Consider the following 26,747-nt stretch of genomic DNA (forward strand, 5'->3'; position numbering starts at 1 on the left):
TAAGCTCTGTTGTAGCGGTTTCTCCTCCCTGTGCCTCATTTATCCTTCGTACAGGAGGCTGGGTCGGGGCGGTGAATGTATGTCTATATGATCCCCATCCTCCAGGGTCGCCGGGAAGGCTGGGGACTTATGTAAGGGGCTGGTGCCACCAGACGCTTCCGAGTGGGGCCTTGCCTTCTCACCAGAGCTCTAGGACCTCAGGGGGCCCTGCCCAGCAGGGTTGTGCAAGCTTACTCGGGTCTCTTGTTACCCAGGAGCCGGCAACAGACCAAAATAAAGGGGGGGGGGGCAGTCGGGCGGGGCTGTGCAGGGAGTCTGAGCAGGTCAGCTGGGAATGCCTGTCAGCCATCCAGGGTGGCTCCTGCGGGGCCTGGATGCGGGCGAGTGACTCACGCTGCTGCCCTCTGCGCCCGCCAGGCTGGGCTCACCTAATCCCCGCTCCCCGGGAGTTGGGGGGCACAGGCGCCGGTGGAGGTCTAGAGTTGCAGGGCAGTGACTTCACACACCCCAGCATGTGCAGCTGGGACCTCCCTGCCCCTGTCCCCTCAGTCAGGAGGCGAGGTCAGCCTGGCAGCCTCGCTGAGGCCGTAGGCAGACTGCGTGTCCCTGGGCCTGAGGAGGGGATGGCTGAGCAAGAAGCCAGTGGGCTGTGGGTCCTGCTGCAGACACTGCAGGTAGGAGGGGGGTGAAGGGGGTAGGGGCCTGGCTCATGGCCCCCTCACGCAGCCAGGATGTTTGCTGCGTGGCAACAGGCGCCTCCCTTGAGGCCGGCCCCAGGGATGCTGTGGCCCAAGTAGGAAGCTGCCTGTGGGGCTGCACTTGGTGGGCCTCTGGTGGGGCTTGCTGATGGGGTGGTGCTTGCTGGGGGCGTACCCATACAGGGGGGCCTGTCAGGGCTCTGCCTAGGGGCTTGAGGACTGCCCCAAAGGAAGGGGCTTCAGGAGACTGAAGACCCCTGGCTTCTCCTCATTTACTGTGCTAATACTTCACCACCACCCCCCCCCAAGAGGGGCCTGCATCAGCATAGCGTGAATGCCCAAGGACGGCTTGGGGATGGCGTCTGGCTGGGAGGCAGTGGAATTTCCAGGTAGAGGAAGGGGCACTCTTCCTGGGTGAGTGCAGCCCCTCCTCAGCTTCAGCATCCTGCTCCAGCAGAAGTTTGCAGCCCTGTCATCTCGACAGACTCACTGGGGAGCACCGGAAAGTGCAATGCCTGGCACCCACGGGTCCCCTTGTGGATTTGATGGGTCTAGGGAGCAACCTGGGTTTGGAGTTTTTTTTTTTTTTTTTCCTCCTCCTCCAGGGTTATTGCTGGGCTCGGTGCCTGCACCATGAATCCACCGCTCCTGGAGGCCATTTTTTCCCCCTTTTGTTGCCCTTGTTGTAGCTTCGTTGTGGTTATTATTATTGCCCTTGTTGACACAATTCGTTGTTGGATAGGACAGAGAGAAATGGAGAGAGGAGGGGAAGACAGAGAGGGGGAGAGAAAGACAGACACCTGCAGACCTGCTTCACCGCCTGTGAAGCGACTCCCCTGCAGGTGGGGAGCCGGAGGCTAGAACCCGGATCCTTATGCCGGACCCTGCACTTTGCGCCACATGCGCTTAACCCACTGCGCCACCACCTGACCCCCGGGTTTGGAGTTTTGCCGGGCGTGCCAAGAGGCTGTTCTGGGGACTTGGGCAGATGCGTGCCCTTCACCGGACTCACAGGCTGCCTGGTGGTTGACCATTATTTTTATTCTTTCTAGTTTTTATTAGATAGGACAGAGGGACATTGAGAGAGGATGGGAAGATAGAGGGAGAGAAAGCTAGACATTTACAGACCACTTCACCACTCATGAAGCAGATCACCTGCAGTTGGGAGCGGGGGCTCAAACCCAGGTCTTTGCACTTGCTAATGTGTGCACTGACTGCGTGTGCCACTGCCTAACCCCCTCAATTAATTATTTCTTATTTTTAAAAATATTTAAAAATCATGTCTATTTCTGTGTACAAAGAGATGAGAGAGGGAAATTGAGAGAGACAGAGAGCGAGAGAGAGACTGATTCATGAGGGTACCACAAGGATCTGGCTTGTAAAGTGTTGGGCACTAAACGTGCCCCATTATGCATGCAAGCCTTATGCTGTACCGCTTAGCTATGTCCCCAGATAGCTTTAAACTGAAGCCGACTCAGTTTAATACAGGCAGTCAGGGCGGTGGCTCAGCCGACTTAAGCACGGGATTCTACACATGATGCTCCAGAGGTTGTAGGCTCAGTCCCCAGCACTGCCTTATGACAGAGCTGAGCAGTTTGCTCTCTCTCCTTCTGTTTCTCTCTCATTCTTTTCTCACTATGAGTTAATGAATGAATCTTCTTAAAAATGTAAATGGGGGGGCTGGTAGCACACTGGGTTAAGCGCATATGACGTCAAGCACAAGGACCAGCATAAGGGTCCTGTTTTGAGTCCCTGGCTCCCCACCTGTGGGGGTTTAGGGGGTGCTTCACAAGCATTGAAGCAGGTCTGCAGAGAGATAGATATTTTTCTCTCCCCTTGTCTTCTTCTACTCTCTTGATTTCTCTCTGTCCTCTCCAACAATAATAACAGCAATAACAATAATAGCAACAACAATGACAACAAGGGCAACAAAATGGGAAAAACGGCCTCCAGGAGCAGTGGATTCCTAGTGCAGGCACCCAGCCCCAGCGATAACCCTGGAGGCAAAAAAAAAAAAAAGTAAACACAGCTGCCCTGAAGGTAAGACTCGGGCTTCTGCTCATTTTCCAAAGCCATGGCTTTCACAGCTTGACCTCAAGCCAGGGACTCCTAACAGCAGGCGTATGTGTGTGTGCGCGCGCGTGTGTGGTGTCATGTCTCATGTGGGAGAGGCAGAAAGGCCCAGACCTTCCCCGTTTCCAGTGCTCAGCAGCCATGTCTCCTCAGGCGAGCTTCTGGTTCTCTCCGTGTGAAGGAGGGGCAGAAACAGCCATTCCGCCAGTCCCTATGCAAGAGCTCATGAAGTGCGCACGTCTGTGCAGATGGCCTCTGCCCCCTCTGTCCTCTCATCAAATGCACGGCGGGGAGGCTGGCAAGACTCGCCCACACTTCTCAGCAGCCCACCCTGCTTTTTCCTGGGCGCATTCCAGTACACTTGGACAAAAGGGGAAGGTGTCTCATTCTGCCCTACTCTTGTCTGTCTCTCTGTGCAGTTTGAGCTAATGGGGGAGCTGGGGAGCTGCCAGGTATTGGGGGGTGGTGGGCTCCACGCTAGCTCTGACACACGAGCCCTCACCCCTGGCGGCAGCCCGCAAAATGCCAATTAAGCACCTTATTGAAATGTGAAAAATGGATAATGATTCGGTCAGCCTTGGCACATGGCGAGCCACAATGTGGGCACATATTGTGGGCTTTGCATTTGTGCTTTTCTGATTTGATGTCCTAGCAGCTCCAATCGAATCCCTGGTCTGCTTCTCTGCCAAAATGCTCATCATGAACTCCTTCCTTCCCTCAGTGCAAACCCCAGGACCTCCATCTATTATGGACTGAAGGGGAGGCTGGAAGAGGTGGGGCTTCCTGTCTGGAGTTTGCATTGAGCTTGGACAGTAGAAGACCAGGCTGGGGTGGTGACGTCCCCATGCTTGCCCTCAGACTTGCCTCTCCAAGGGCTCTTCTGACAACAAGTGATTCCAGCCCCTGGGCTGGAGAGAATGGGTGGGAAGATGCTGACCTGTACTTTGCATCCATAGCCGTTGGGAGCTTTGCTGCCAAGACATGTGTTTGAAATACGCCTAGAACCCTCCACAGGGGGCGAGGGGCTATCTGTCTCCCACACATTCACTGGGCCAGATGGAGCGGAAGCTGAGCCCTCCCCCTGGACTCAGACAGAAGGTTTGGAGGGAAGCAGAAGAAAAATTTTCCTTTTGGACTGTAAACACAGTGTAGATGTTCCAAAGATCACAAGACTTCTCTCTTTGGTGAAGTCTGAGGTTTTCTGAGTATGTCGGAGACTCCCAACTCAACCACAACACAAACATGGAGACACAAGGAAATCTGTCTGACTTCCAAGCATCAGTCGAAGCAAAGGGAAAAGAAAATTCCACGAAGGACAAGTGCCAAATGGCAAGGGGCCAAGTTGGCAGGAAGCAGCATGTGTCAGTGTGTCAGGAACAGCTCAGGACCGTCACACTGGGATGGTGACATGGGGGTAGCCGCTGAGCTGGCAGTGGGGGAAGCCTTTGTCTGCTTTTTGTTTCTCTAGACCATGTCGCTCTCACAGTTTCTTCGGGTCCTAGGAATGAGATTGGGAAAAAGCAAATATTTATTGCACCCATTACCGAACAGCACTCCATCTGCCCGCTGTGGGAGAGGTGAGCTCTGCCCGGGAAGTGCAGACACTGACCCGCAAGGGCAGCGTGACCCGGCCGAGGGGCAGGCACAGACACCTCGCCAGCCCCTGCGGTGGGAAGTGGAGCAGGTCTTGTTACTCTAACGTCTCTCCACTGGTCTGCATTGCTCCCGTGACTAGGGGGAAAGTCTACCTCGTCTTTGTTACACGTAAGGTTGAGAGGATGTAGATCCCCTGACAGAGGGAGGCCTATTCAGAAGCAGAGTTTCTTTCTAACCTGTTTCCTTCTAACTGAACATGTGAGCGAGGAACTCATGATGATAAAGCAAGGTCCTGTTATTGCTTTGGATCCAGGCGTTTTCAGTCTCTGCACATCCCTAACCCACCCGTCCGTCCATCCGTCCATCATGTTCTGTGTGCTAGAAGAGATTTAGTGAAGCCTGTGGACAGGGATGGTGTGTGTACTAGGGAGAGCAAGGCCTTTGGATCCTGGTTCAGCCCCTTAATGTAACACAAGCCAAACCACTGAATGTCTCCTTACTGACTCTTCGCATCTGCAGATGAGAAGGATAATAGCTCTTCATGAGGCTGCTGTAAGTTTAACATGTAAGCACAGTGACAGGTCCCTGATAAGTGGCAGTGATGACTGTAATCAGATACAGAACCTGAAAGCATAATGTTAAAGTGAAAGGGTCGGGAGAGAAAATACCTGCAAGGGCGAGTTTGGATGTGGTGGATGCCTTGGCAAAGGGAAACACCAGAGTGACGTTCTTTGAGAGTTGGGAGAGGTAACTCCTCCTGGCTGGAGCTTCTGGCAGGTCTTGGGAAGTAGGTTCGATTTCAGCAGGAGTGAGGTCTCCAAGGTGAGGCGGGTACCGGGTGGTCTTGCCCTTGTCAGGAGGGAGTGCAGAGTAACTGGGATTTGCCCAGACATCAAGTTCAGCTAGGATAGTATTCATGAAGAGGAGGGAAAGCCGTCCAGATGGGAGTGGGCTCCAGAGCTGGAGAAACTTGAGCTGGCCAGCTCCAGACCCAGCCTCACCCTTGGTGACGCTCCTGTCTCCTTGGGCTTGGGGGCTGCGTCCTCCTTCCGAGGGGACCTTGACACGACTACATCACTGTTCTTTCTCAGCAAGCAGTGCCATGTGGTGCCCAGCTCTTTGCCCCTGGCTCACTTCCTACTCTTCCTACCCACTCTCACCCCGCCCCACTTCCAGTCCTTTCCTGTCACTTAACTTCACCTGTCACTCCATCGTGAGGCTCCCACCTCTAATCCCAGAACAGTGGGATTGGAACAGGCTGGGATCAGTGCAAGTTAGTCTTGGGGAACAGGAGTTGGAGTTGTTTTAAATGCTTGTTATTTATTATTTTTTTTTAATTCAGAAGAAATATGGTTTATTTTAGAGGCAGCATTCACATGCCCTCGTGTCAGAGCAGCTCTGATAGTGTGGCCGTGAGCAGAGCTGACTGAATCAGAAGTCCACCTGGGGACTGAGAGCAGGTGACATCTCTGTCCCCAGAGTTGGGATTCTGACTCTGGAGTGAGCACCTGCCTCCACAGGGCAGGGGCAGGGGCAGGGGCAGGGGCAGGGAAAGTGGCATTGCTGAGGACCTGCCCCACCTCTGCAGGGCAGGGGTTCCAGACAGAGGCCAGCTGGACTTGGGAACTTAGCATTTCTGGAGATCTGCAGAGACCCTTGCCCACAGTAGAGACATGTAACCTGGCGACATCAACTCTACCATTTACTCAGTCACTAAAATGACTCTGGCATTACACGTGCCAGACATTATCTCAGTTCAAGCCCTGGGCAAGGCAGCCTGGGAGAGATGGAGGTGTGGGCTAGCAGTTACTGCCTCTGTAAATTGACACAGGCAGCTAGGGACCACACAGAGGGGGCCTCTTTAGATGCACATGCTTCCTCTCGGGTGTGGCCCCTGCATCCTTCTGCCAGATCTGGCATGGGGAGGGGGAGCAAAATAGCTCTCATAGATAGTGTGCCGCTTTGCCCTGTGCATGACCCAGGCTGGAGTCTGTGTCTCTCCAACCCCCATAGAAGAAGGCTTTAGTGTTGTGGTTTCTCCGCCCACCCCCTGCCTCTCTTTCTTGCTCTTTCTATCTTTAAAAAAAATTAGGGCCAAGGCACCTTATCTTATCTGGGGGAAGCTGAGGGTTTCTGTGATCTGTGCTTTTCTACTGAGCAAAGACCACATAGCTCCTTCGAAATGATAGAGCTGCTACCTGGGTGGGACGAGGGCGGCTTTCCCTGGGAGCTCAGATGGAAGAGGGTCAGGGTATCTGATGACCCTCCCTAGGGGACTCAGAGAGAAGACTGCCTCTCCTAATGGCAGTGAGGGGTCCTTTTCCGTGAGTGCTAGCACCTCTAAGCTCAGACTCCTCTGGCAGCAGCACAGCTCACTGCTCTGGTCCTTGTCCTTAGGCTTCTTTATCCTCTCTCTCTTGAAACTTAATAACGCAAGTAGTCCCTCAGACAGCGCAGGCGCATTGATAACTGAATAGCAGCAAGCCCCACTTCTTCTTGACCTCCACTATTAAACTGTAAAGTCTCTCTATGAACCCATACATGTCGGCACGAACCACATATAATACTATGTGCGTTCAAAAGGAAACAAGTTCCCTAAACAGCTGTTAGAGTTTTTGACCAAGGAGAGAGTTAAAGGGGAAGCTTCCATCTGAAGGGACGTGTGTTGTAAGTCAGGGAATGTTTTGGTCATGAGCTGCTCATACATGCTGAGTACTTACTAGACACCAGGAGATACTCTGCATCATATGAATTTTCTCGTGTTCTCTTCACAACAGCCCTGTCAGAATGACCCTGGACTGTTATCTCCAGGATCCAGACAGGAACTCGGTGTACTTGCTCGAGGTTACACAGCCTGGACGTAGCTGAGTCAGGGTTTGAACCCAAGATTTCTACAGATCACAACTGCTGCTCACTGAGCTATGGCCTCTCTTCTCCTTCTCCCTGTTATTTTCATTACAAAAGATTTCCTAACTAAAGAGGCAATATAAACTCACTCAACAGAGTGTAGCCTTTCAAAGTACAGGAAGTAAAAAATCCCCTCAAACACCTGTTCCTTAACCTGTGTGTATATATCTAGTGACATCTGTTTATGTTAATTCATTTTAATGAGCCAGGGCCTTGCACATGCATGATTTCACTGCTCCCTGACTCCTTTTTTTCACTCAGAGACACAGAGAACAGAGAGAGGGAGGGAGAGGGAGGGGAGGGGGGAGGGGGAATGGGAGAGGGAGAGAGAGAGAGATGCCACAGATGATCCCAGGGCCATGTCACCTTCATTCGGTGCTGGGACTTGAACCAGGGCGGGGTGCATAGGGAGGGATTACACCAGCCCTGCTATTTATGTTTCTATAGCTATATCTGTGTCTACCTCATCTGAATAGATTATTATTTAATTTGTTTCCCCCAACATGTGTGTAATTTAACATATTTCAAATTAACACATACTGACCCAGTTCAGTGATCTGTATGAATTGCTTAGCATTTTTATTTACGATGTCCCATCCTCTGAATACACACAATTACATTTTCTGTTAGTTTTACTTGAATTTGAATTTTTAAAAAAATTCTTATGAATCATATGGGTTACATCCTAACAGTGGACTTTATGAAAGCTTTCTTTCATGAGTTACTTTTGGCCACACATTGCCTTTCCCACAATCTGACTCTTCTACTTAATGATATTTAAGTCTGACTCTACTCACTCTCTTTTCCTTAAGCCTGTGGCTTTCATAGAATTTCCATGCCATCCCATACTTCACCAGCATGTGGCAACAGTTAAATTTCTCTCCTGCAAACTACGTTTACCGCAAGGTCCCAATTCTGTAACATCCACTGGAACTCTGCTGGATAATATCTGGAAGGTTTACAGTTGGCACACATGTTTGTTTGAAATGAACATGCATAGGTTTCTTGGCTGGACGTCAGGAGCCCGAGTTGATTTTGGACACTGCCACTGGCTTCCTGTTTGACTTGAGTCCCGTGGGCCAGCATCCTCCGTCTTGATGGCCTCCAGACGTCAGTGGTGGGAGATTTGCCCAGTAAGATCATGTTTCCTTGGTTTCTTGTGCCTCTCCTGTTATGGCTCATTCATTTATTGAATGCCTCCCCTGTGCCAAAGACTGTGCTAGGTAAGGTGGCAAGGTTCTCATCATCTTATCAGCCAGAAACTTTCCTACTGAAATTCTTCCAAATGCTAACGACTTATGTCAGGAAGACAGAGATCCAGAACGTGGAGGTCACACCTGTCCCCTGTTGCTCCATGGCTCATTCTGTTCTGTGGTGACAGACTGAAGACACATTATAATCATGACCCCAACCCTTTGAGGGCAGACCTGAAGGCTCAGCAGCTGTAACCTGTTCAGCTAGGCCTAGCACGTATGCTACAAAAGGTCTTTTATTCTTAACTACAGAGCAACAGTTCGTAGACTTGTTTTTTTCTCTCCTTCCATGGAGTGAAGCATCACAATTCTCTCTCTCTCTCTCTCTCTCTCTTTTTTTTAGAGGTCATTGAAATCTAGAGATACTTTCCCCAGGTAAATTGTACACTCAAACGTTTGTGGACAACTCAGAATATAAAACAGCACTGTAAGGTTTTGTTTCCTTGACATCTCTATGTGGGTTTCATTTCATGGTACAGAATTTTTAAAAATCAGACTAAACTCTGTAAGGAAAACCTCCCAGGTCTTCCCAGTGGGTATATATTCTTCACTTCTCCCAGCTGTGCATAACATTTCTCTTATGTCCACACCCCAACTTTGTCTTGAACGCCTTCCATATTATAGACAACTGAGATAAAGCAACTGAAATGTTTCTTTCCATAAAAAGCCTGTTCTAGTAACCCCAACTGGTGCTATCTCTTCCTCTCCTGAACTCACACCCACATGTTTGTACATCCACCTTAAATGATCGAGGCTTTGTTTTGCTATCAGTGGACTTGCTCATTCTTTACTCAGATTTTACTGGGCACTGGAAATCTCACAATAAATGTGAACTGGCCTTTGTATTCCCATGATTCACTGTGTGAGGACAAACCAGAGGAGGAACATGTGATAATCTCCCGGAAGTCTCAGACTCTTCTTAGATCTAAGTATATGTGGAGATACCCTCTTCCTAGATAAAAAATATACACCAAAACCAAGCATTTAAATCTAATAATGTCTGTCTGCAACTTGGATAATAACCTAAGCCATGTAACTTCTTAGGTTGATGCGTTAGCAAATAATTAATAAATATTAACACCTTAAAGTATTATGATACCAGATGCCAAGCATGTGTGTTTAGAGGAAAGGGAATTCCCAGTCTTCTATGATCTTCCGCTCCTGAGTAATAGATCAAACAGTTCAGATCAGCTCTTTCAGTGGGGACAGTTTACAAACATGGATGAAATGTAAATAAAGAGTAAAGCTCTCCTAATTTGACAGTGAGTACTTGTTGGACTGAGGTCAGGGAGCCAGGAAACCCAGAGGAGTGAACAGAACTTTGAATCTTTTGCCTCAAAGGCACTTACGGATTTTGGAAAGTGTGGCTGGAAAGGACCGAGTTCTGTGCACAGTGGTCTTGCAGAGCTGAGAGGACAAGAGCTGAGATGCATTGGCTGGCTGGCAGATAGCTCACTTGGATAGGACGCTGCTTTGTCACGGACCTCGCCTCGGTGGGAGTCTGCTCTTTACCGCATCAGAGGCAGCCTCCATGCTGGGGTCGCCTTCCCCTTTCCTCTCTGCCTCTCGTCTTGCTCTTTCTATCTGAAAAAGTTCAATATATGTTATAAGTAATGGGCTTGTCAAACATGGAGACTCCCAAATGGAGGCTCTCTACCTTTGAACTGAGACCTGCAGAGCAGCTGGCTAGTGACTTGAGCCATGTTGAAGCCGAGCTTCACATTGAGCGGCCTTTATGATTTCTGGGTGGCCCAGAGACTCCTCAGGCTTGAACAGGTGATCTCGAGAGTTCTTGAGTGCCCGGTAGTCAAAATAAATGCAGTAAAACTACATGTAGATTAAAAAAAGCAGAAGAAAGGAAATTCTTGTCAGTAAGGAGAAAGCACATGAGAACATGAGGAAGTCATCGATTCTACAAACAGTTCAAAAACCGTGCACGTGGAAGAGATAAAGAGTGTGAACGGCAGCAGAAATAACAGATGGCAGGATCAGAGCCACCGATTGAGAGCTGCAGAGCGAGGATGACCAGACACAGAGTGTACGATAGCCGCGGTTCTTGCACCCAGAGCGACTAAAGCCAATTCTGAAAACTTTGTCAGCGACCTGTAAGGTGTAAAAGTAGCAGAGCAGACTTGAAGAGGAGCCACATAGAGAGTCTTAGGGTGATAAGTCGAATAACAGGAATTCAGAACTCGGTGGATAGCTTGAGCTTCTTCTAGTTATTCTCCACTGAAGAGTGAGTCAAAAATCAGATCATAAGGAACAATTCCGAATGAAACACAGGACTCAAACGAATTAAAACACCTGAAAGGCAAATGAGAGACAGAAGACAGAGGAAGGAGAGAGCAGCTCTAACCTGTGTTTAACTGGAGAACTAGAAGGACAGGGCATATTGAGACAGCCCCTCCCCCTCTGTACTATAACCCTTTGCTTTCTTTTGACCAGACCTCTACTCCTCACTACCACTGTGCTGTCTCCCTGGCCTCAGCAGTCATAGTGTTATGTTGACAGATACAAGAGTCCCAACCTTTTCATATTCTGTGTGTTCCTTGCTAACAGTTCTTCTGGAGTCCATTCTCTGATGTCCCTGGCAGGACTCGGTATTTATTAAACTTATTTATTTGGTGAGGAATCTCTCCTACTTGCCCTATTCTATTTTGTGCTTTTGGAACCATTTCGGAATTTCTTTTAACATAGTCAGCCCTTTAAAACATGAGGAAATAACTGCCTGTTGGAGGCATCCATTCAGATATCAGAATCTCTGTATTCAGTTCTCTCCCTACAGTTACCACTTCACAATTTGGAGTTTAATACTTTATAACTGATACTACAGTCAGGCCTCAGCAGTCACTTGTGATCTGATGATTCATTTCTGACCATAAAACCTCCTCAAACTCCTCCATGTTATTCACAGTCATATTCCTTTTGGTTTCTTGCTGTTTAATTTTTATCGCAGCTTTTGGCAATGAGTCATAGACGTCTAATCTGGTCACAACTAATTCAAGCATTATATTTGCTTGTTTTTACCCTGTTCCTTTACTGATTTGGTATTCAGATCAGTGACATTGTTTTTTTTTTCCCTTTTAAATCATGAAACATGATGTTTTCTAAGTTTCCTGGGAAACAGACTTTGAGACCAAGCTTTGTCTGCCCGATGTTTATTGAGTAGAGTGGGGAGGGTGTCCAGAAAGCAGCACAGCAGAGCCCAGCTGACCCCCGAGGGGTTCTTGAGCCCCAGGCTTCTCTGGCAGTTGTCTCATCTGATGAGTAGGGGCTGAACACTCCACCCAGATAAGGGATGACCCCTGGGGTTCTCCTCTACTGTCAGCTATGCCTGGGGAGGGTCACAACTGGAAGCTGCTGCTCACTAGCGGCCCCCCTGGCTGGGGGCCCATGGCTCAGTCCTGCAGCATCTAATACAGAATGACTGAGCAGTGGATGTGGAGAGACCCAGCTTCTTCTCCAGGCGTTGTTGCTAGTTGTGTGAGCCTGAGCAAGGTGTCATCCTCTGCACCACAGTTTCCCCACCTTCAAAGTGAGCAGTGGGGCCAGGAAATGGCTCAGCTGGTAGAGTGTACACTTAGAGGTGCATGAGGCCCTGGGTTCAGTCACCAGCACCGCATGGGTGAGAGCACCATGAACATCACCAAGAGAACCCCATAGATGGCAGAGCAGTGCTTTGATTCTCTCTCTCTCTCTCTCTCCACTCTTCCCTCTCCTTTCTCTGTCTTTCCCTCCACCCTCTATAAGCCTCTAGAGTGAAAAACACAATTTAAGCTATGGAAATGACTTGGTGGAAGTTTGCATGCAGGAGGCCCTTACGGGTTTACCCTGTGCAACATTAGAAATAATTAATGCCCGGGTTGGGGAGACAGTATAGTGGTTATGCAAATGACTTACCTGCCTGTGGCTCTGAGGTTCCAAGTTCAATCCCCAGTACCACTAAAAGTCAGAACTGAGTAGTGCTCTCATCTCATCTTTCTCTCTGTATCTCTGTCATCAGAAAAGAAAAAAATAAAAAAAAGAATTAAGGTTCCGGAGGTGGCTGATAGGACTTCTACTCTCAAGCATGAGGGGTTCTGAGTTCAATCTCTCTGGCAGCACATGTGATATGCTGCTTCTTTCTCAGTCATAAGTTGATCAATAAATAGATCAATCAGTCAATCCATCAATACATAGGAATGAGATCTGTCTTTTCCTCAGCTCTGGTCATATATATGCCATTTTCACAATCCTCCCCCACCCCCTTTTAGATTAGTGACACCAGTGTTCACTTCACATGATTTATTGCAGTGAATGCATTCATTTCAGCATTAGCCAAGGTGGAACTTGGTGTTCTTGAAGAAACGGAGCAGCAGCGCACAGAAGTAGGTGGCAGCCACAAAAATAAACTTAGTCCAGATAATGCCCTGATAGCAGAGCCCGGTTACACTGTTGCCTGTGGAGACCTAGCTCCGAGGTCTGCTTGCTGCTTTCTAAAAAGAGACGCTGCTACCAAGAGGAATTGGAGTCTCCTAGTGACTGAGGCAGTGCAGACGTTTCCCAAAAGAAGAGTAAACACTTTACTGGGAACAAATGCCCTTCTTAAAGTGATACGTGGAGAGCTCGTGCCCTGTCTCCCACAACACCTGAATCCGGGCTGCGTGCTCTCTCTCTGTAGGAGGCTCCTGGCCTTTTGAGAAGAGACCAGCCTAGATAGTCTCCAGGGTAGATTCATATTATTCCTGGGCTCTCTTCTTCTGTAAGAGGAGGGCCGGGGAGGAGATGTGACCCGGTTATGACTTGTTTATAGGCCGTATGTCTATTAAATCAAGTAGCAGCCAGAAGCTTGAACTGACCTAAGTTCCTTAAGAGCAGATTCTGGCTGAAATGTAGCCATGAAGACTCATGAGACTCCGGTGCTTCAGTTCCTCCAATATCCCGGAAGGAGGAGACTCTGGAAGTTTCCTGAGTGATCTAATACAGTTTGACCCTCTGTTGTCTCTTCTTCACCTTAGAAGTGACTTTTTTTTCTATTATAAAGCCAACTTATAGCAATATAAAAATAATGACAATAATAACAAGTATCATTTTAACAGCAGAAGAGATAAAACACAAGAGGGGGGAAGGTTCAGGAGGAAAAGGGGACCTCTTTGGAGGGAAGAAGGAGGAAGGTTTGTTGAGCGCATATTGTGTTCCATGCTCCGTGCCCACCTGCATGGGGCTGGGCCAGGAGCCCTTGCCTTCAGCAGCCTCTGTGTGTTGAATCAAGCCTTCAAGTTTTGGGGTCAGATGTGATTAGGTCACCTTGAGTCTCTTCTTGACTGGCGCAGTCTCAGTTCCTTTCCTTGGATTAGGTCAGTTTTACAAGGTCCGTGCAAGTGAGTTTGTTTATATGTACAGCTTTATTTGGTGTGACTTACAAGTCATACGTAATATCTGAACTTGAGCTATTGACAGGGTGACCTGCCAAACCAGTTCTCCATCTCTGCAGATCTCACCTGGGAATCACTTTTCTCTTTGCCTCCAAATGGCTTGCTCCCAGCTGCTCACTTAGTTGTGGTGATGGCACATGGACGTGGTTTATATAAACAACGATGTGCCAGTAAATGTGTTCAGTCTGACCTGCGGATAACTTCTCTGCTGCTCTAAGACCTGCAGCCCTGAAGCATTTGCCAAAGTTTCGAGCATACAGACAGAACAGGATAGTTCAAGTTTCGGTGAAAGTGGTTCTTTGTGAGCTCTGATTCATAGGAGTGCTTTCAGAAAAGCTAGACTCCTCCTTATTCAAGATGGGAATGCATTCGGATGTCCGTAGGGTACCCAAGGTCAAAGCAGTCTTCATCCTAGTGTGCTGGGTACCGGAAGCCAGAGCTCTGATAGGATGCAGAGAATCCTTGGACCCACTTGGACCCTGATCAGAGCTAAGAAACTTCCATTTGATTTTGACACAATGTTTATCTTTCTTTTTTTAAAGTTTTCTTTTTTTTTTTTTTTTGGTATTATCTTTATTTATTTATTGGATAGAGACAGCCAGAAATTGAGAAGGGGGAAATAGAGAAGGAGAGAGACAAACAGACATCTGAAACACTGCTTTACCACTCACAAAGCTTTCCCCCTGCAGGTGAGGGTTTGGGGGCTTGAACCTGGGTCCTTGCTTATTGTAACATGTGCTCTCAAACAGGCACGCCACCACCCGGCCCCGGCAATTCTTACCTTTTCATTCAGCTTCAGCAACCATTAACCAGGGACAGTTGTGCCCACCAGGAGACATTAAGCAATATTTGGAAATCATTTTGTTGGTCAAGACGGCAGGGAATGGCACTGCGTAAGCCTCCGGTAACATTGAGCACTGAGATGCTGCAAGACATCTACAGTGCACAGAACACCTTCCCTTGGCCCTTTAATGAGTTATCCAGCACAGAATCACTCTAGCCAGTCAGCCTTTTCTTCATTTGACTAATCTAGGCTGAGACCAGAAATGAAACCATTGCAGCAGATAGCACAGTGTAAAATCCTGTCCAAATAATAGACTATTTTATCTGCAATAGACAGTGGTGCTGCTCTCACTGTTTCTTGGAGTTGCTCCTAGAAGAGTGTCTAGCACAAGTCAGGACAGACATCCTCTCCATGGAACCTTCTCCTCCTCACTCCCCACTGGCTGTGCTGTGTGCTGTGTAGCCCTGAGAACCAGTTGGCCATGATCAATGCGGCTTGCTTTGATGTGCTCTGGAGGCTGGAGGAATTGTTGTTGAACTCCGTGAGTGACACATGCCTGGAGGCAGAAGCAGACTGTAGCTCACAGAGGAGAGAAGGAGACCAATTAATGCTGATTAAAAACAGAGCAGGCTGTGGGAAGCTCTGGGGGCCCCGGTGCACTCAGCCAGCCCCGTGTGCTTGCCAGGACCCAGGGCTGCCAACGCCACACATCAGCATGGTGCCCTGGGGTTCACAAGTGCAGGGAGGCCACTGGCCAGGGAGGCGAATTCTCCAAACAAGTCTCGACCTCCATGATTTCATGGCTGTGTATTTTTCACATCCTTCTTGAGAAAGAGGTGTTTTTTTTTTCTTTCTAAAATTGATATAACATTGCAACATGACATCATGCAAGTACTGGGTGTATAAGCCAACAGCCGTACAGACCACATTAACCTCACCACTCAAGTTCCAGTTGAGCCTCTCACCAACAGAGCCCCCTTTACCCGACCTACCCTTGCTTCTCTGCCTTCTCTCTCCTAGTAACCAGGTTGGTCTTAGAGTCTGAAAGCTTTTTTCTTTTTTCCTTGGAGTTGGATCATGCTTTGTTTCTCTGTGGATCACATGTGAGAGAAGTCACACGTGGCTTTTGCTTTTCTCCACTTATTTCATTAAACCGAACCCCCTCTAGGCTGAAAGGACTTCATCTCTGTAGCCCAGCAGCATTTCACTGTGCACACACCACACCCTCTTTCCACCTGCCAGTCAGTGGACAGTGTAGGCTGTTTCCGAGAAGAGCTCACTTTGGTCTGCAGAGGACGGGCTCCATGTTAGCCCCAGAGAAAGCTGAATTCCAGCCTTCCTTATACCACATATGAATGATGTGCTTCTATCCAAGTTGTCTAGCTTCTTCAAAGCTCAGTTCCCTCCTCTGCAACTGTGTGCAGTGATTTCTGCATTCTGTGAGGCTGGAGGGGAATGCCACTGGTGTTGGCACACTCGAAGCACATACTAGCTACCTGGTGATTAGCCCTGATGGAGGAAAAGGACTATCAACTGTAGACAGTGTGCCAGTCAGGGCGAGGTGGTGTCTAGCCTCTGGCATTTCTCTAACACCGGTGGGCAATGTCTTCAGTCTGGCCTGCTGATGTGTTAGAAGCTGATTCGAGGTGTTCATCTGGAGGTCTCCATCTCTTGTCTGGTTTTTTTTTTTTTTTTTTTTTTTTTTTTTTTTTTTTACTATCACTTATTTCTGTCTACAGCTGATACATGCACGGTGAAAGCATTCCTTTCCAACTGCTGTCACAAAGTAAAGATAGCACAGGAAAAGAGGAAGTGAGGCCCATGGAGATGGTTGCTACTGCAAAATAAAAATAGCAGGAGCAAGCAGGAAGTGAAGACCGTGGCTAAGGGGCAAGCAGGAAGTAAAGACCGTGGCTAAGGGGCAAGCAGGAAGTGAAGACCGTGGCTAAGGGGCAAGCAGGAAGTCAAGACCGTGGCTAAGGGGCAAGCAGGAAGTCAAGACCATGGCTAAGGGGCTAGTAGAAGTGAAGACCATGGCTAAGGGGCAAGCAGGAAGTGAAGACCATGGCTAAGGGGTAAGCAGGAAGTGAAGACCGTGGCTGATGCTGGGTGACTACATTGAAGAAAATGGAGCCTCTCTTGCTCCATCACACTGTTCTAGAATTCCTCTCTGGGGGGCAGAAGAGGGACTTTCTGTTTATTGTCTGTCTGCTCACAGCAGGCACTCTGTTCTTTTGGCTTGTTAATTGGGAAAGAGGAGAGAAGTAGAGGGGGAAGGTGGTAGCCTACAATTTGAGTCCCCTCCAGAGCATAGGAGACGAAACTTTTTAGGGGTGAAAGACTGTCAGTTTGCTCTCCTGGATACATGCATGTGTGTGTGTGCTCCCCTTCCCATGGCTAGGTTGGTAGTATCTCCTCGCCTTTTGTAACTCGATTCTCCAGGAAGATCAGCTGTCTGGAAACATAAGCAAAACCCAAGACAAGGAATGTATGAGCCAGCTGAGCCCTTAGAGAGTCCACAGGCACCATTAGGAAAGCCTCGTGCTGCCACAGTGAGGATTCTCTCCTCTGGCTGCCCACGCCATTCAGCACCGCTTTTGATCAGACTTTCAATCCAGTTATCTCCCTGGGACCCTTGGATGAAAGACCGAAGGGGAAGACTTGAACACAGACTCCTTTTATAAGAGCTAGAAGCGACAACTCTTTGAGCAGAGATTCAAGTTTACACATCGACTTTTTATTTACACATTAAAATTACATGTTCGTTGTTATAGTAATGAAAACTCACCCTCACAAAGACAGATGGAATCATTTGAATGTCGCTTTCTTCACAAGGGATGAGGAATTTGAAAATGTCTCTGATATATGTATCCATCTATCAAATATGCAGTGAAAAATGGGATGACATGAGGTTGAAGTTATTGGAAATAAATAATACAGGCACACTATCTCCTGGCTCTTCCAGTAGGTTAAATATTATTATTTAAAGAGCAGAAAAGGGAAACACAGAGTAGAACTTGGACTGGGTCTGGTGGGGGCCTTTCAGGTCCTGGTGCTTGATGGTGGAGGGTGGCCTAGACTGGGGGTGAGAATGTTTGACAGAAGAATGAGAAAATTTATACATGTACCATCAACTGTAAACCATTAATCCCCCAATAAAACATCTTAAAATGTATTGTTAATTAATTATCAGAATATTCCTATTAGAGTTGAAAACTTTTCACAACATTTGAATTCCTATTTTAGAAAAAAAAATAGGCAATTATGAACACAAACTTGAGTATGGATGAGACTATTTATTTAGATTAAGACACTGTTACGGGGTTGGAAGACAGCTCAGCCTTAGAGCACAGGACTTGTGTGCCTGAGATGCCAGGTTTGATCCCTGGCACCACCGCAGATAGAAAAGAGCTCTAGGGGGGTGGGGCAGGGCGGGGCAGGGCACACCCAGTTAGGCACGCATATCTCCATGGGCAACGATTGGCTGTTCCAGTCCCTGCTCCCCACCTGCAGGGAGGGTGCTTCAGGAGCCGGGAACCAGGTCTGCAGGTGTCTGTTTTTCTCTCTCCCTATGTCCCCTCCCTTCCCCTCTCAGCTTCTCTCTGTCCTATCAAATAAAAAAAGAAGAAAAAAGGAAGGAAGGAGGGAAGGAAGGAAGGCAGGCAGGCAGGCAGGCAGGCAGGCTGGCTGGCTGGCTGGCTGCTGGGAGCAGTAGATTTGTAATGCTGGCACTGGGCCCCAGTATAACTGTGGTGGAAAAAACAAACAAACAAACACCCCCCCAAACTGTAGGAGCTGTGCAAAACAAAAGGCTTTTATAGAAAGAAGAGACCAGGAACTAGGGAGGTACAGCAGGCAGAACAGGCAAAAGAACCAGGCTGTCTTGGCAAAGCGGCTTTCCTATGGGGAGTGCTAAGGGCCTAGCCCTTCGGGGGATTGATTTCTCATGGATTGAGATCAGGAAGCTGGACGAGTGGATCTATAAGCAGGAATCAGTTTTCGGGTATAGGGCATAGCACACAGGGCACAGGGTGGGGGCGGAGTGGGGCCCATTGCCTTGTTTGTTTACTTGTTAATTTATTTTACCAGAGTACTGCTCGGCTCAGGTTTATGGGGAAGCTGGGGGTTGAACCTGGGACCTTGGAGCCTAAGGTATGAAAGTTGTTTTTTTTTTTTTTTTGCCTCCAGGGTTATTGCTGGGGCTCGGTGCCTGCACTAGGAATCCACTGCTCCTGGAGGCCATCTTTTCCCATTTTGTTGCCCGTGTTGTTATTGTTGCCATTGATAATGCTGTTGTTGGACAGGACAGAGAGAAATGGAGAGAGGAGAGGAAGACAGAGAGGGGGAGAGAAAGACACCTGCAGACCTGCTTCACCACTGGTGAAGGACTCCCCCTGCATGTGGGGAGCCCAGGGGGAAGCCCGGGGCTTGAACCAGGATCCCTACACCAGTCCTTGCGCTTTGTACCATGTGCGCTTAACCCTCTGCTCTACCTCCGGATTCCCTATGTAAGTCTTTTTGTGTGCTGTCCACCCAGCCCACTCTGTCCTTTGTTCCCTTCCCCCCTCCTTCCTTCCCTTCCTTTTTTCCTTCCGTCCTCCCTCCCTCCTTTCCTTCCTTCCTTCCTTCCTTCCTTCCTTCCTTCCTTCCTTCCTTCCTTCCTTCCTTCCTTCTTTCTTTCCATCTTTCTCTCTTCCTTCCTGTCTTACTCTCTTTCTTTCTGCAAGTTACACTTTGGATATTTAATAGAAGTTTCCTGGTTGCTCAGGCTGGACAAGGCACTTGCAGAAGGCGTTCACTAAACTGTCACTGGAGATGGAGACTGGCCGTGGGTGGAAAGGCTGAGAACATCGAGTGGGTGGCCATGTCATTCCAGACCTCGTCCCGCGTGCTCATCTACGTATATGCATGCATAATCAGAGCAGCCCGCGTGCTGCATTGGTACTTGCTGCACTTACTTGCACAGCACGATTCTCTTTGTGCATTAATAAGAATACCCCACAGCAGCAGCATTTCCGGCGATCGCTTTGTCTGCCATTGTAGTGAGGCAGCTGATTTAGGGCAGATCTGAGACGTTTCAAGTGTGCTCAGATCTTCCCTGGCTATGGCCACGGAGGCAGAGTGACGAAGATCCTTGCAAAGAGCTGTTTGTCTCTCTCCCTTGGGGATAATTGCAGTAGAATTGTTGGGTCAGAGGGGTCTGTACATTTTAAAGGCTTTTGATTAAGTACTTCTAAATCGCCCATCCAGAAAAGCTGCAGCAATTTAAGCCCTTCAGCAGTGGAGAAGAATACCCATTTGCTCTCACCCTCACCAGGCTTGGTTTTATCCTGCTTTTAAATCTTTTGCCCACTTGAGAGGGGGGAAGATGGTAATTTGTTTTAATTTGCATTGCTTTGATTACTAATGTGATGGAGCATTTTTCTCTCTCTCTCTCTTTTAAAAGCCTGCTATCCATTTGCATTGCTGCTTTTGTACGTTGCCAGTTTGTTGCTTCAGGCAAGGGGATCATTTACCTCAGGAAACAGCCCCCCCCCACGCCCCAGTACTTAGATCAGATGTATACAATAGTGTCTTTTGTCCTCAAGCTACCAGAACATGCCTTCCACTGGAAAAAATGAAGAGATCGGTGTAAAGGAGAAAGCTGGGGTCCTGCCAGCAAGTGGGGCATCCTTCAGCAATGGGTCCAGACAGAAGTGGGTCGTCTTGCCTCCCCCTCTGGCCTCAGAGTGCCCTCTTGGTTTCTCAGTTTCTGTTCATGGCCCTGTAGAGCCTCATCTTCCTGGAGAAGGTGTCCAGGACTGCCTCCCAAGCGAGGCATTTGGCATTTATGGCAGATGACGGTGGCTTACACTACAGTGCAAAGTATACTTCACACGATCTTTTATGTATTTTTCTCCATATGACAGTAGATGATTCTGTGTTGCATTATATCACCACACTGGCAGAAAATGGGTGATTGCCCTGACCTGCGCCAGTCTCTTCTCTTTTCCTGTTGGCCTCCAGGGTTACTGCTGGGGCTCAGTGCCTGCACTACGAATCCGCTGCTCCTGGAGGCCAATTTTTTTTTCCGTTGTTGTTCGATAGGACAGAGAAAACGAGAGAGGAGGGGAAGACAGAGAGGTGGAGAGAAAGACAGACACCTGCAGACCTGCTTTACGCTTGTGAAGTCCGCCCCCAGCCCCACCTCCGCAGGTGGAGAGCTGGGTACTCGAACCTGGATCCTTGTGCAGTCCTTGTGCTTTGTACTTTGTGCACTCAACCAGGTGTGCCACAGCCACAGCCTGGCTCCTTAAGTTTTTTCCTAAAAAGATTATTTATTTATTTTAATGAGAGATACAGAGAGAAAGAAAGAAAAAGAAAGAAAGAAAGAAAGAAAGAAAGAAAGAAAGAAAGAAAGAAAGAGAGAGAGAAAGGTAGGTACCAAACACCGCTCAGCTGTGGCTTACAGTGGTTCTGAGGTATCCTGAGACCTCAGCTCCTCAGGCATGAAAGTCTTCTGAATAGCCATTCTGCCATCTCTTCTCCCTGCTCAGCTAAGTTCTAAGCTCCCCCCAAAGCAAGGAAAAGTCTCCCTGTCACCGCTCACTGTCCCACCACACTGCACACAGTGACTTGTCTCTGACAGTTGCCCGCTTAAGTGGAGCCAGCGAGTGGATGATGTCACTTCCTCTTGGCAACACACACCTTTGTTTGAAAAGGCCGTTTGGGGAAGACACCGCTGGTCCACAGCTCTGTGCAAGTTTCAGGAGCAGAGCTTTACACTTGAGCAAATTCACACAGCACACTTCCCCCACCTCCAAAGGTCTGATTACCCATCACCATCCTCTGTAGTTGTGTAGTGGAAGCTCTCTGTCCCTTCCTCCAGCCAGCCCCAGTCCCCTCTCCTAACCAGGGTTGGTTCTGTTTCCCCAGTCTAGGGGCTTGCTTCTCTTTTGTCTTGTTTGTTGGCTTCTTTACTCCGCATATGGTGCCATAATCCAGTACTTGTTGTTCTTCACCCAACTTCTCTCTCTGGCACAGTGCCCGGTAGCTCCATCCCCGTTATCCAGATAGCTGAGTGGGGTTCCTCGGTGTGGACAGAGCACACCTGTGTGCTGCCAGCTGGGTGGGCACTTAGGTTCTCTCCATATCTTGTTTATGATGAGTTTATGATGAGCTGTGATAAACCTAGGGCTGTATCTCTTCAAGTCAGCCTATTCTTTTTTAAAAAGAAATATATATTTTAATTAATTGTTATTTATTTTTTTAATATGACAGGACAGAGAGAGACTGACAGGGAAGGAGAGAGATGGAGAGAGAGAAAGACACCTGCATCCCTGTTTCACCACTCATAAAGCTTGTCCTGGGGACCAGGGGCTGGAACCCAAGTCATTGCCCTTGGTAGCATGTGAGCACCACAGTGTGCCCCACTGCCTGACCCCCAGATGAGAATTTTCACGTCCATCACGAACAGGAAAATAGTTAGAAGTGGGATTGCTGACTGTAAACCCCATCGATTTGATCTGGGACCCATAGTCAGCACAGGAGCCTATGTAACCTCTGCATCCCTGTATGTCTGAGCTCACATTCTGTGGTCATGGTTAGGAACATTCCAGGATCCCTGCCCTACTAGGGAAAGAGAGAGGCAGGCTAGGAGTATGGATCGACCTGCCAATGCCCATGTTCAGCAGGGAAGCAATGACAGAAGCCAGACCTTCCACCTTCTACATCCCACAATGACCCTGGGTCCATGCTCCCAGAGGGAAAAAGAATAGGAAAGCTATCAGGGGAGGGGATGGGATACAGAGTTCTGGTGGTGGGAATTGTGTGGAAATGTACCCCTATAATCCTATGGTCTTGTCAATATTTCCATTTTAGAAATAAAAACAAAAGAAGTGGGATTGCTGAATCATATAGTACTGCTACTTTCAATTCCTTGAAGATTCTGTAGTGTCTTCCATTGTGGTCACCCCCCCCCCTTTTTTTTTTTTTTGCTCACCAGTGCTATCACTGAGGCTCAGTGTCTGCATGGTGACTGTCGTTTTCGACGGGTTATGTTGTTTTCTCCGGGCTGGCTTCACGGGCAGGTAACAGACGACCAGGGACTCATAGTTGAGCTGTAGGCAGTATCTCTTTATTCATGCAGGACGCAGCACAATCTAAGACGAGCTAAGTTAAACTCAAAGTACAGTACAGTACTCTAAAACTCACAATGCTGTCTTTATATATACTTGCCAAGTAGGGTGGAAACAGGGTGTGACATAGAGAGGGTGGAGAAAAAAGTGACTGGTGCAATCAGAGTGTGACAAGGAGAGGATCAGGGTGTGACAGGGAGGTGGGGTGGAGCAAAAACATATCATGAAACAGTGGGGATTGAACCAATGCCATGGAGGGAGGTGCTTGTTAACAGCGGTTATATAAATAGAATGAAGTGGTTATGTAAATAGAATAGTGTTAAGCAGGGGGGATTTAAACCAAATGAAACAGAAGGGGTCTCATGCATACCAACAATTCCCCCTTTCTTTTTAACTAATGGCCATTGTAGGGTGAACAGAAACGTATATCATACAGGCATTTTCAAAAGAACTGGCATAAGACATGGAAAACAAAATAGGCGAGCAGCAATAACCAGTGTGATGCCAAATGGAGCTTTTCTTGCCTCAAAGGGCAAGGCCTAGCAGGCGAAAGGGCATTTCTTGTCTCTGGGAATGCTTCATGCCTCTGGGGGCATCTCTTGCCTCAAAGGGCATTTCCTGCCTCTGTGGGCATCTCTTGCCTCTTGGGGCGCTTCATGCCTCTGTGGGCATAACCTAATAAGGAGGGGGAGCTTTCTGCCTCTGGGACAGAGCCTGCAGGCGAGGGGACATGGTCTATAAAGTCTCAAGGCAATTGGCTGAAGTTAGTCTTTGAGAAACACAGCTGTGTGTACCAGTAAGTCCGATGGAGGTGTCAGTCCAAAGTAGCTGACCACAGAAGAAAATGCCAGAGGATGAAACGCTGCACGTCTGTCTCGATGGGGAATGTTGGCCACCAGAATTCTGCTTTTCTGTAGAGAGTGAGCTTTCGAGTCTGTGAATCTGTTTCTTCAGGTCGTGCCAGGTCACATCATTGGTTTTCGGGGGCGATGTCAGAGAACAGGGGTCCAAATGGATTTCCGGGAATTTCATTTGAGTAGATGCTTTTTCATGTGAAGACTTTGACAGCTGAAATTCACTTACTTGTCAAACAAAACTTGTAGCAGATTAGAAGTTTACTATAATTGATAACTCCATTATAATTGGAAGTCCTTTCTAGTATGATTTTAAGGTTGTTTAAACAGTTTAAACTCAATAAAATGTGGAAAGGTAAACAGGAGAACCACAGTTAAAAGCCTCAGGCATGGGAATAATTAACATAATCATTGCACTATCTGCCCCACCCATAACTCATACTGTTTTCAGGATTAAACGTTTCAGATTTATGTCAAGACATAAAAGAGAAATCAAAGGACGGAAAAAACAACTTTTTGGATTGTTTTTGGATGTCTCTAGAAATCATGGCTGCGTCCAGCATTTTTTAAAGTCAATGTCAAACAAAAATTCAGTCATTCAAATCATTCTCTTATGAAATGCAACTTGAACCAGATTATCAAGATCTCACCATGTAGGATTAAGAATCCCCGGAGGGCGACCTAGTCCAAAAAGGTCCTCGAAATTCCATTTAGGGTGTTTCTGACTGTTCTTGCTGGATTGCTTCAGGCACCCATTTTTAAAAGCGTCTTCCCATCGAAGAAAGAATCCAATCAGGAGAGTAGAACTAACCACGTGTCTCCATACTTGGGAACTGCCAGGGTACTCGAGAATGCTCCTCAAACTAGAGTAGTCCTTCTCTACGGAAAACATGCGAGAAGAAGTCCAGAAAGTCCCAGGGGAAATCCCCATGCATATCCCAAGGTCTACGATCACGGTCATAAAGAACCAAATTGTGGCCTGGAGCAAAATGTAGTCTTTTTCCTCAGGAAACATGGGAGAGGGAATCCAGAAAGTCTAAGGAGAAATCTCCGTGCATCTCCCAAGCTCTATGATCCCGGTCATAAGAAACCAAAGTTCCCGGTCAGGGAACCGAAGTGTGGCCCAGAGTAAAATGTTCCAGAGACAGACTAACTGTTTCATGATGAAACAGTAGAGGCTTTGGCAAACCTCTTCATAAGTAGAAAGGCAACCCATGGTGGATGGGTAGCCAAGTTTACTTATCTGGACGATGGGTGGGTAGGGTCCCACGTTGATGCTGGTCCAAGTTTCAGGGCTTTTTTCAGTCCCTGTTTGGGCGCCATATGTCGTTTTCGACAGGTTATGTTGTTTTCTCCAGGCTGGCTTCACGGGCAGGTAACAGACGACCAGGGACTCATAGTTGAGCTGTAGGCAGTATCTCTTTATTCATGCAGGACGCAGCACAATCTAAGACGAGCTAAGTTAAACTCAAAGTACAGTACAGTACTCTAAAACTCACAATGCTGTCTTTATATATACTTGCCAAGTAGGGTGGAAACAGGGTGTGACATAGAGAGGGTGGAGAAAAAAGTGACTGGTGACAATCAGAGTGTGACAAAGAGAGGATCAGGGTGTGACAAGGAGGTGGGGTGGAGCAAAAACATATCATGAAACAGTGGGGATTGAACCAATGCCCTGGAGGGAGGTGCTTGTTAACAGCGGTTATATAAGTAGAATGAAGTGGTTATGTAAATAGAATAGTGTTAAGCAGGGGGGATTTAAACCAAATGAAACAGAAGGGGTCTCATACATACCAACAGGTGACTCCACTGTTTGTTTGTTTTCCTTTGATAGAGAAGGGGAGGGAGAGACAGAGAGGAGTGAGGCCTGCAGCACAACTATCTCACTGGCTAAGCTTCCTCCCGCAGATGGAGACTGGGTCTTCATGTGTGGTGATGTGTGCTCTCTGTCAGGCACACTACCACCTAACTCCCAATTTATATTCTTCTTTTTAAATTTTTTTTTTTGCCTCCAGGGTTATCACTGGGGCTCGGTGCCTGCACTACAAATCCACTGCTCCTGGCGGCCATGTTTCCCATTTAGTTGCCCTTGTTGTCATTGTTATTGCTGTCATTGTTGTTGGATAGGACAGAGAGAAATCGAGAGAGGAGGGGAAAGACAGCAGGGAGAGAAAGACAGACACCTGCAGACCTGCTTCACCGCTTGTGAAGTGACCCCCCTGCAGGTGAGGAACCAGGGGCTCCGACCAGGATCCTTACACCTGTCCTTGTGCTTTCTGCCATGTGTGCTTAACCCACTGCGAACCCCCCTCCCCAATTTATATTCTTATTAGTGCTATTTTAATTCTCGAAGATTTGGTGATCTGGGAGGGGTGCAGCCGGTAGAGCACCAGTCTTGCAAGCATGGGGTTCCAGCGTAGCACATGCAGACTGATGCTCTGGTTCATTCTTTCTCTTTCTCTCTCTCTCCCTCCCCCCCCCTCATAAATAAACATTATATCTAGCAGTTTTTGAAATGTTTAGTGCTTCTTCAAACCGGCCAGGTAGTCTTCGAAAAATGTCCCTGCCTTCCAGTGCTGCTGGTGCCCACGCTGAACAGGAAGGATGAGTGACACTTGCATAAACTGTCTGTCCTCTGTGTTACTCTGGCGCAGTGCTAAAAACAATTAAGAGAATTCTGCCCCAGAAGTCATTAACTACATGTGAAATAAAATGTGTGAGTTACCACTGACATTTCAAGGGCTATATTTGCTAATATCTGAGCCTTAGCAAATTGAAATAATTTATAAGCTTGGCTGAAATGGGAATCCGATATCTGTTTCTAGTTTCACTGAACAATCCAATTAAGGAACTCTTTCTATATAACAGGTGTGCCATTTTTCCGTTTGAATGATTGTGATGATGCCTCCTGTGAGAGCTGAGACTGGTTATTTGATGGAGGGTCAGTCTTTTAGTCTCCCTCTGTAGGGGTTCAGAAGAAAAGATGCAGAGGTTCTATTTCCTGGCAAGCCTGTGGAGCGCTACCCCAGCTCCTATCCTGGCCCTGGTCTG

General features: G+C 47.9%; 1 protein-coding gene across 1 annotated transcript in view; it reads left to right on the forward strand.

The window, feature by feature from the left end:
* The first annotated feature begins 596 nt into the window (after positions 1 to 596).
* Positions 597 to 26,747, forward strand: part of AGBL1 (AGBL carboxypeptidase 1) — a 165,459-nt gene continuing 139,308 nt past the window's right edge. Inside the window, exon 1 of the mRNA XM_060179380.1 lies at positions 597 to 674. Coding sequence (XP_060035363.1) covers positions 624 to 674 — 51 coding nt within the window. The 5' untranslated portion in view covers positions 597 to 623. The remainder of the gene's footprint in view (positions 675 to 26,747) is intronic.

This window comes from Erinaceus europaeus, chromosome 20, assembly GCF_950295315.1.
Source record: "Erinaceus europaeus chromosome 20, mEriEur2.1, whole genome shotgun sequence".
Lineage (NCBI taxonomy): Eukaryota > Metazoa > Chordata > Mammalia > Eulipotyphla > Erinaceidae > Erinaceus > Erinaceus europaeus.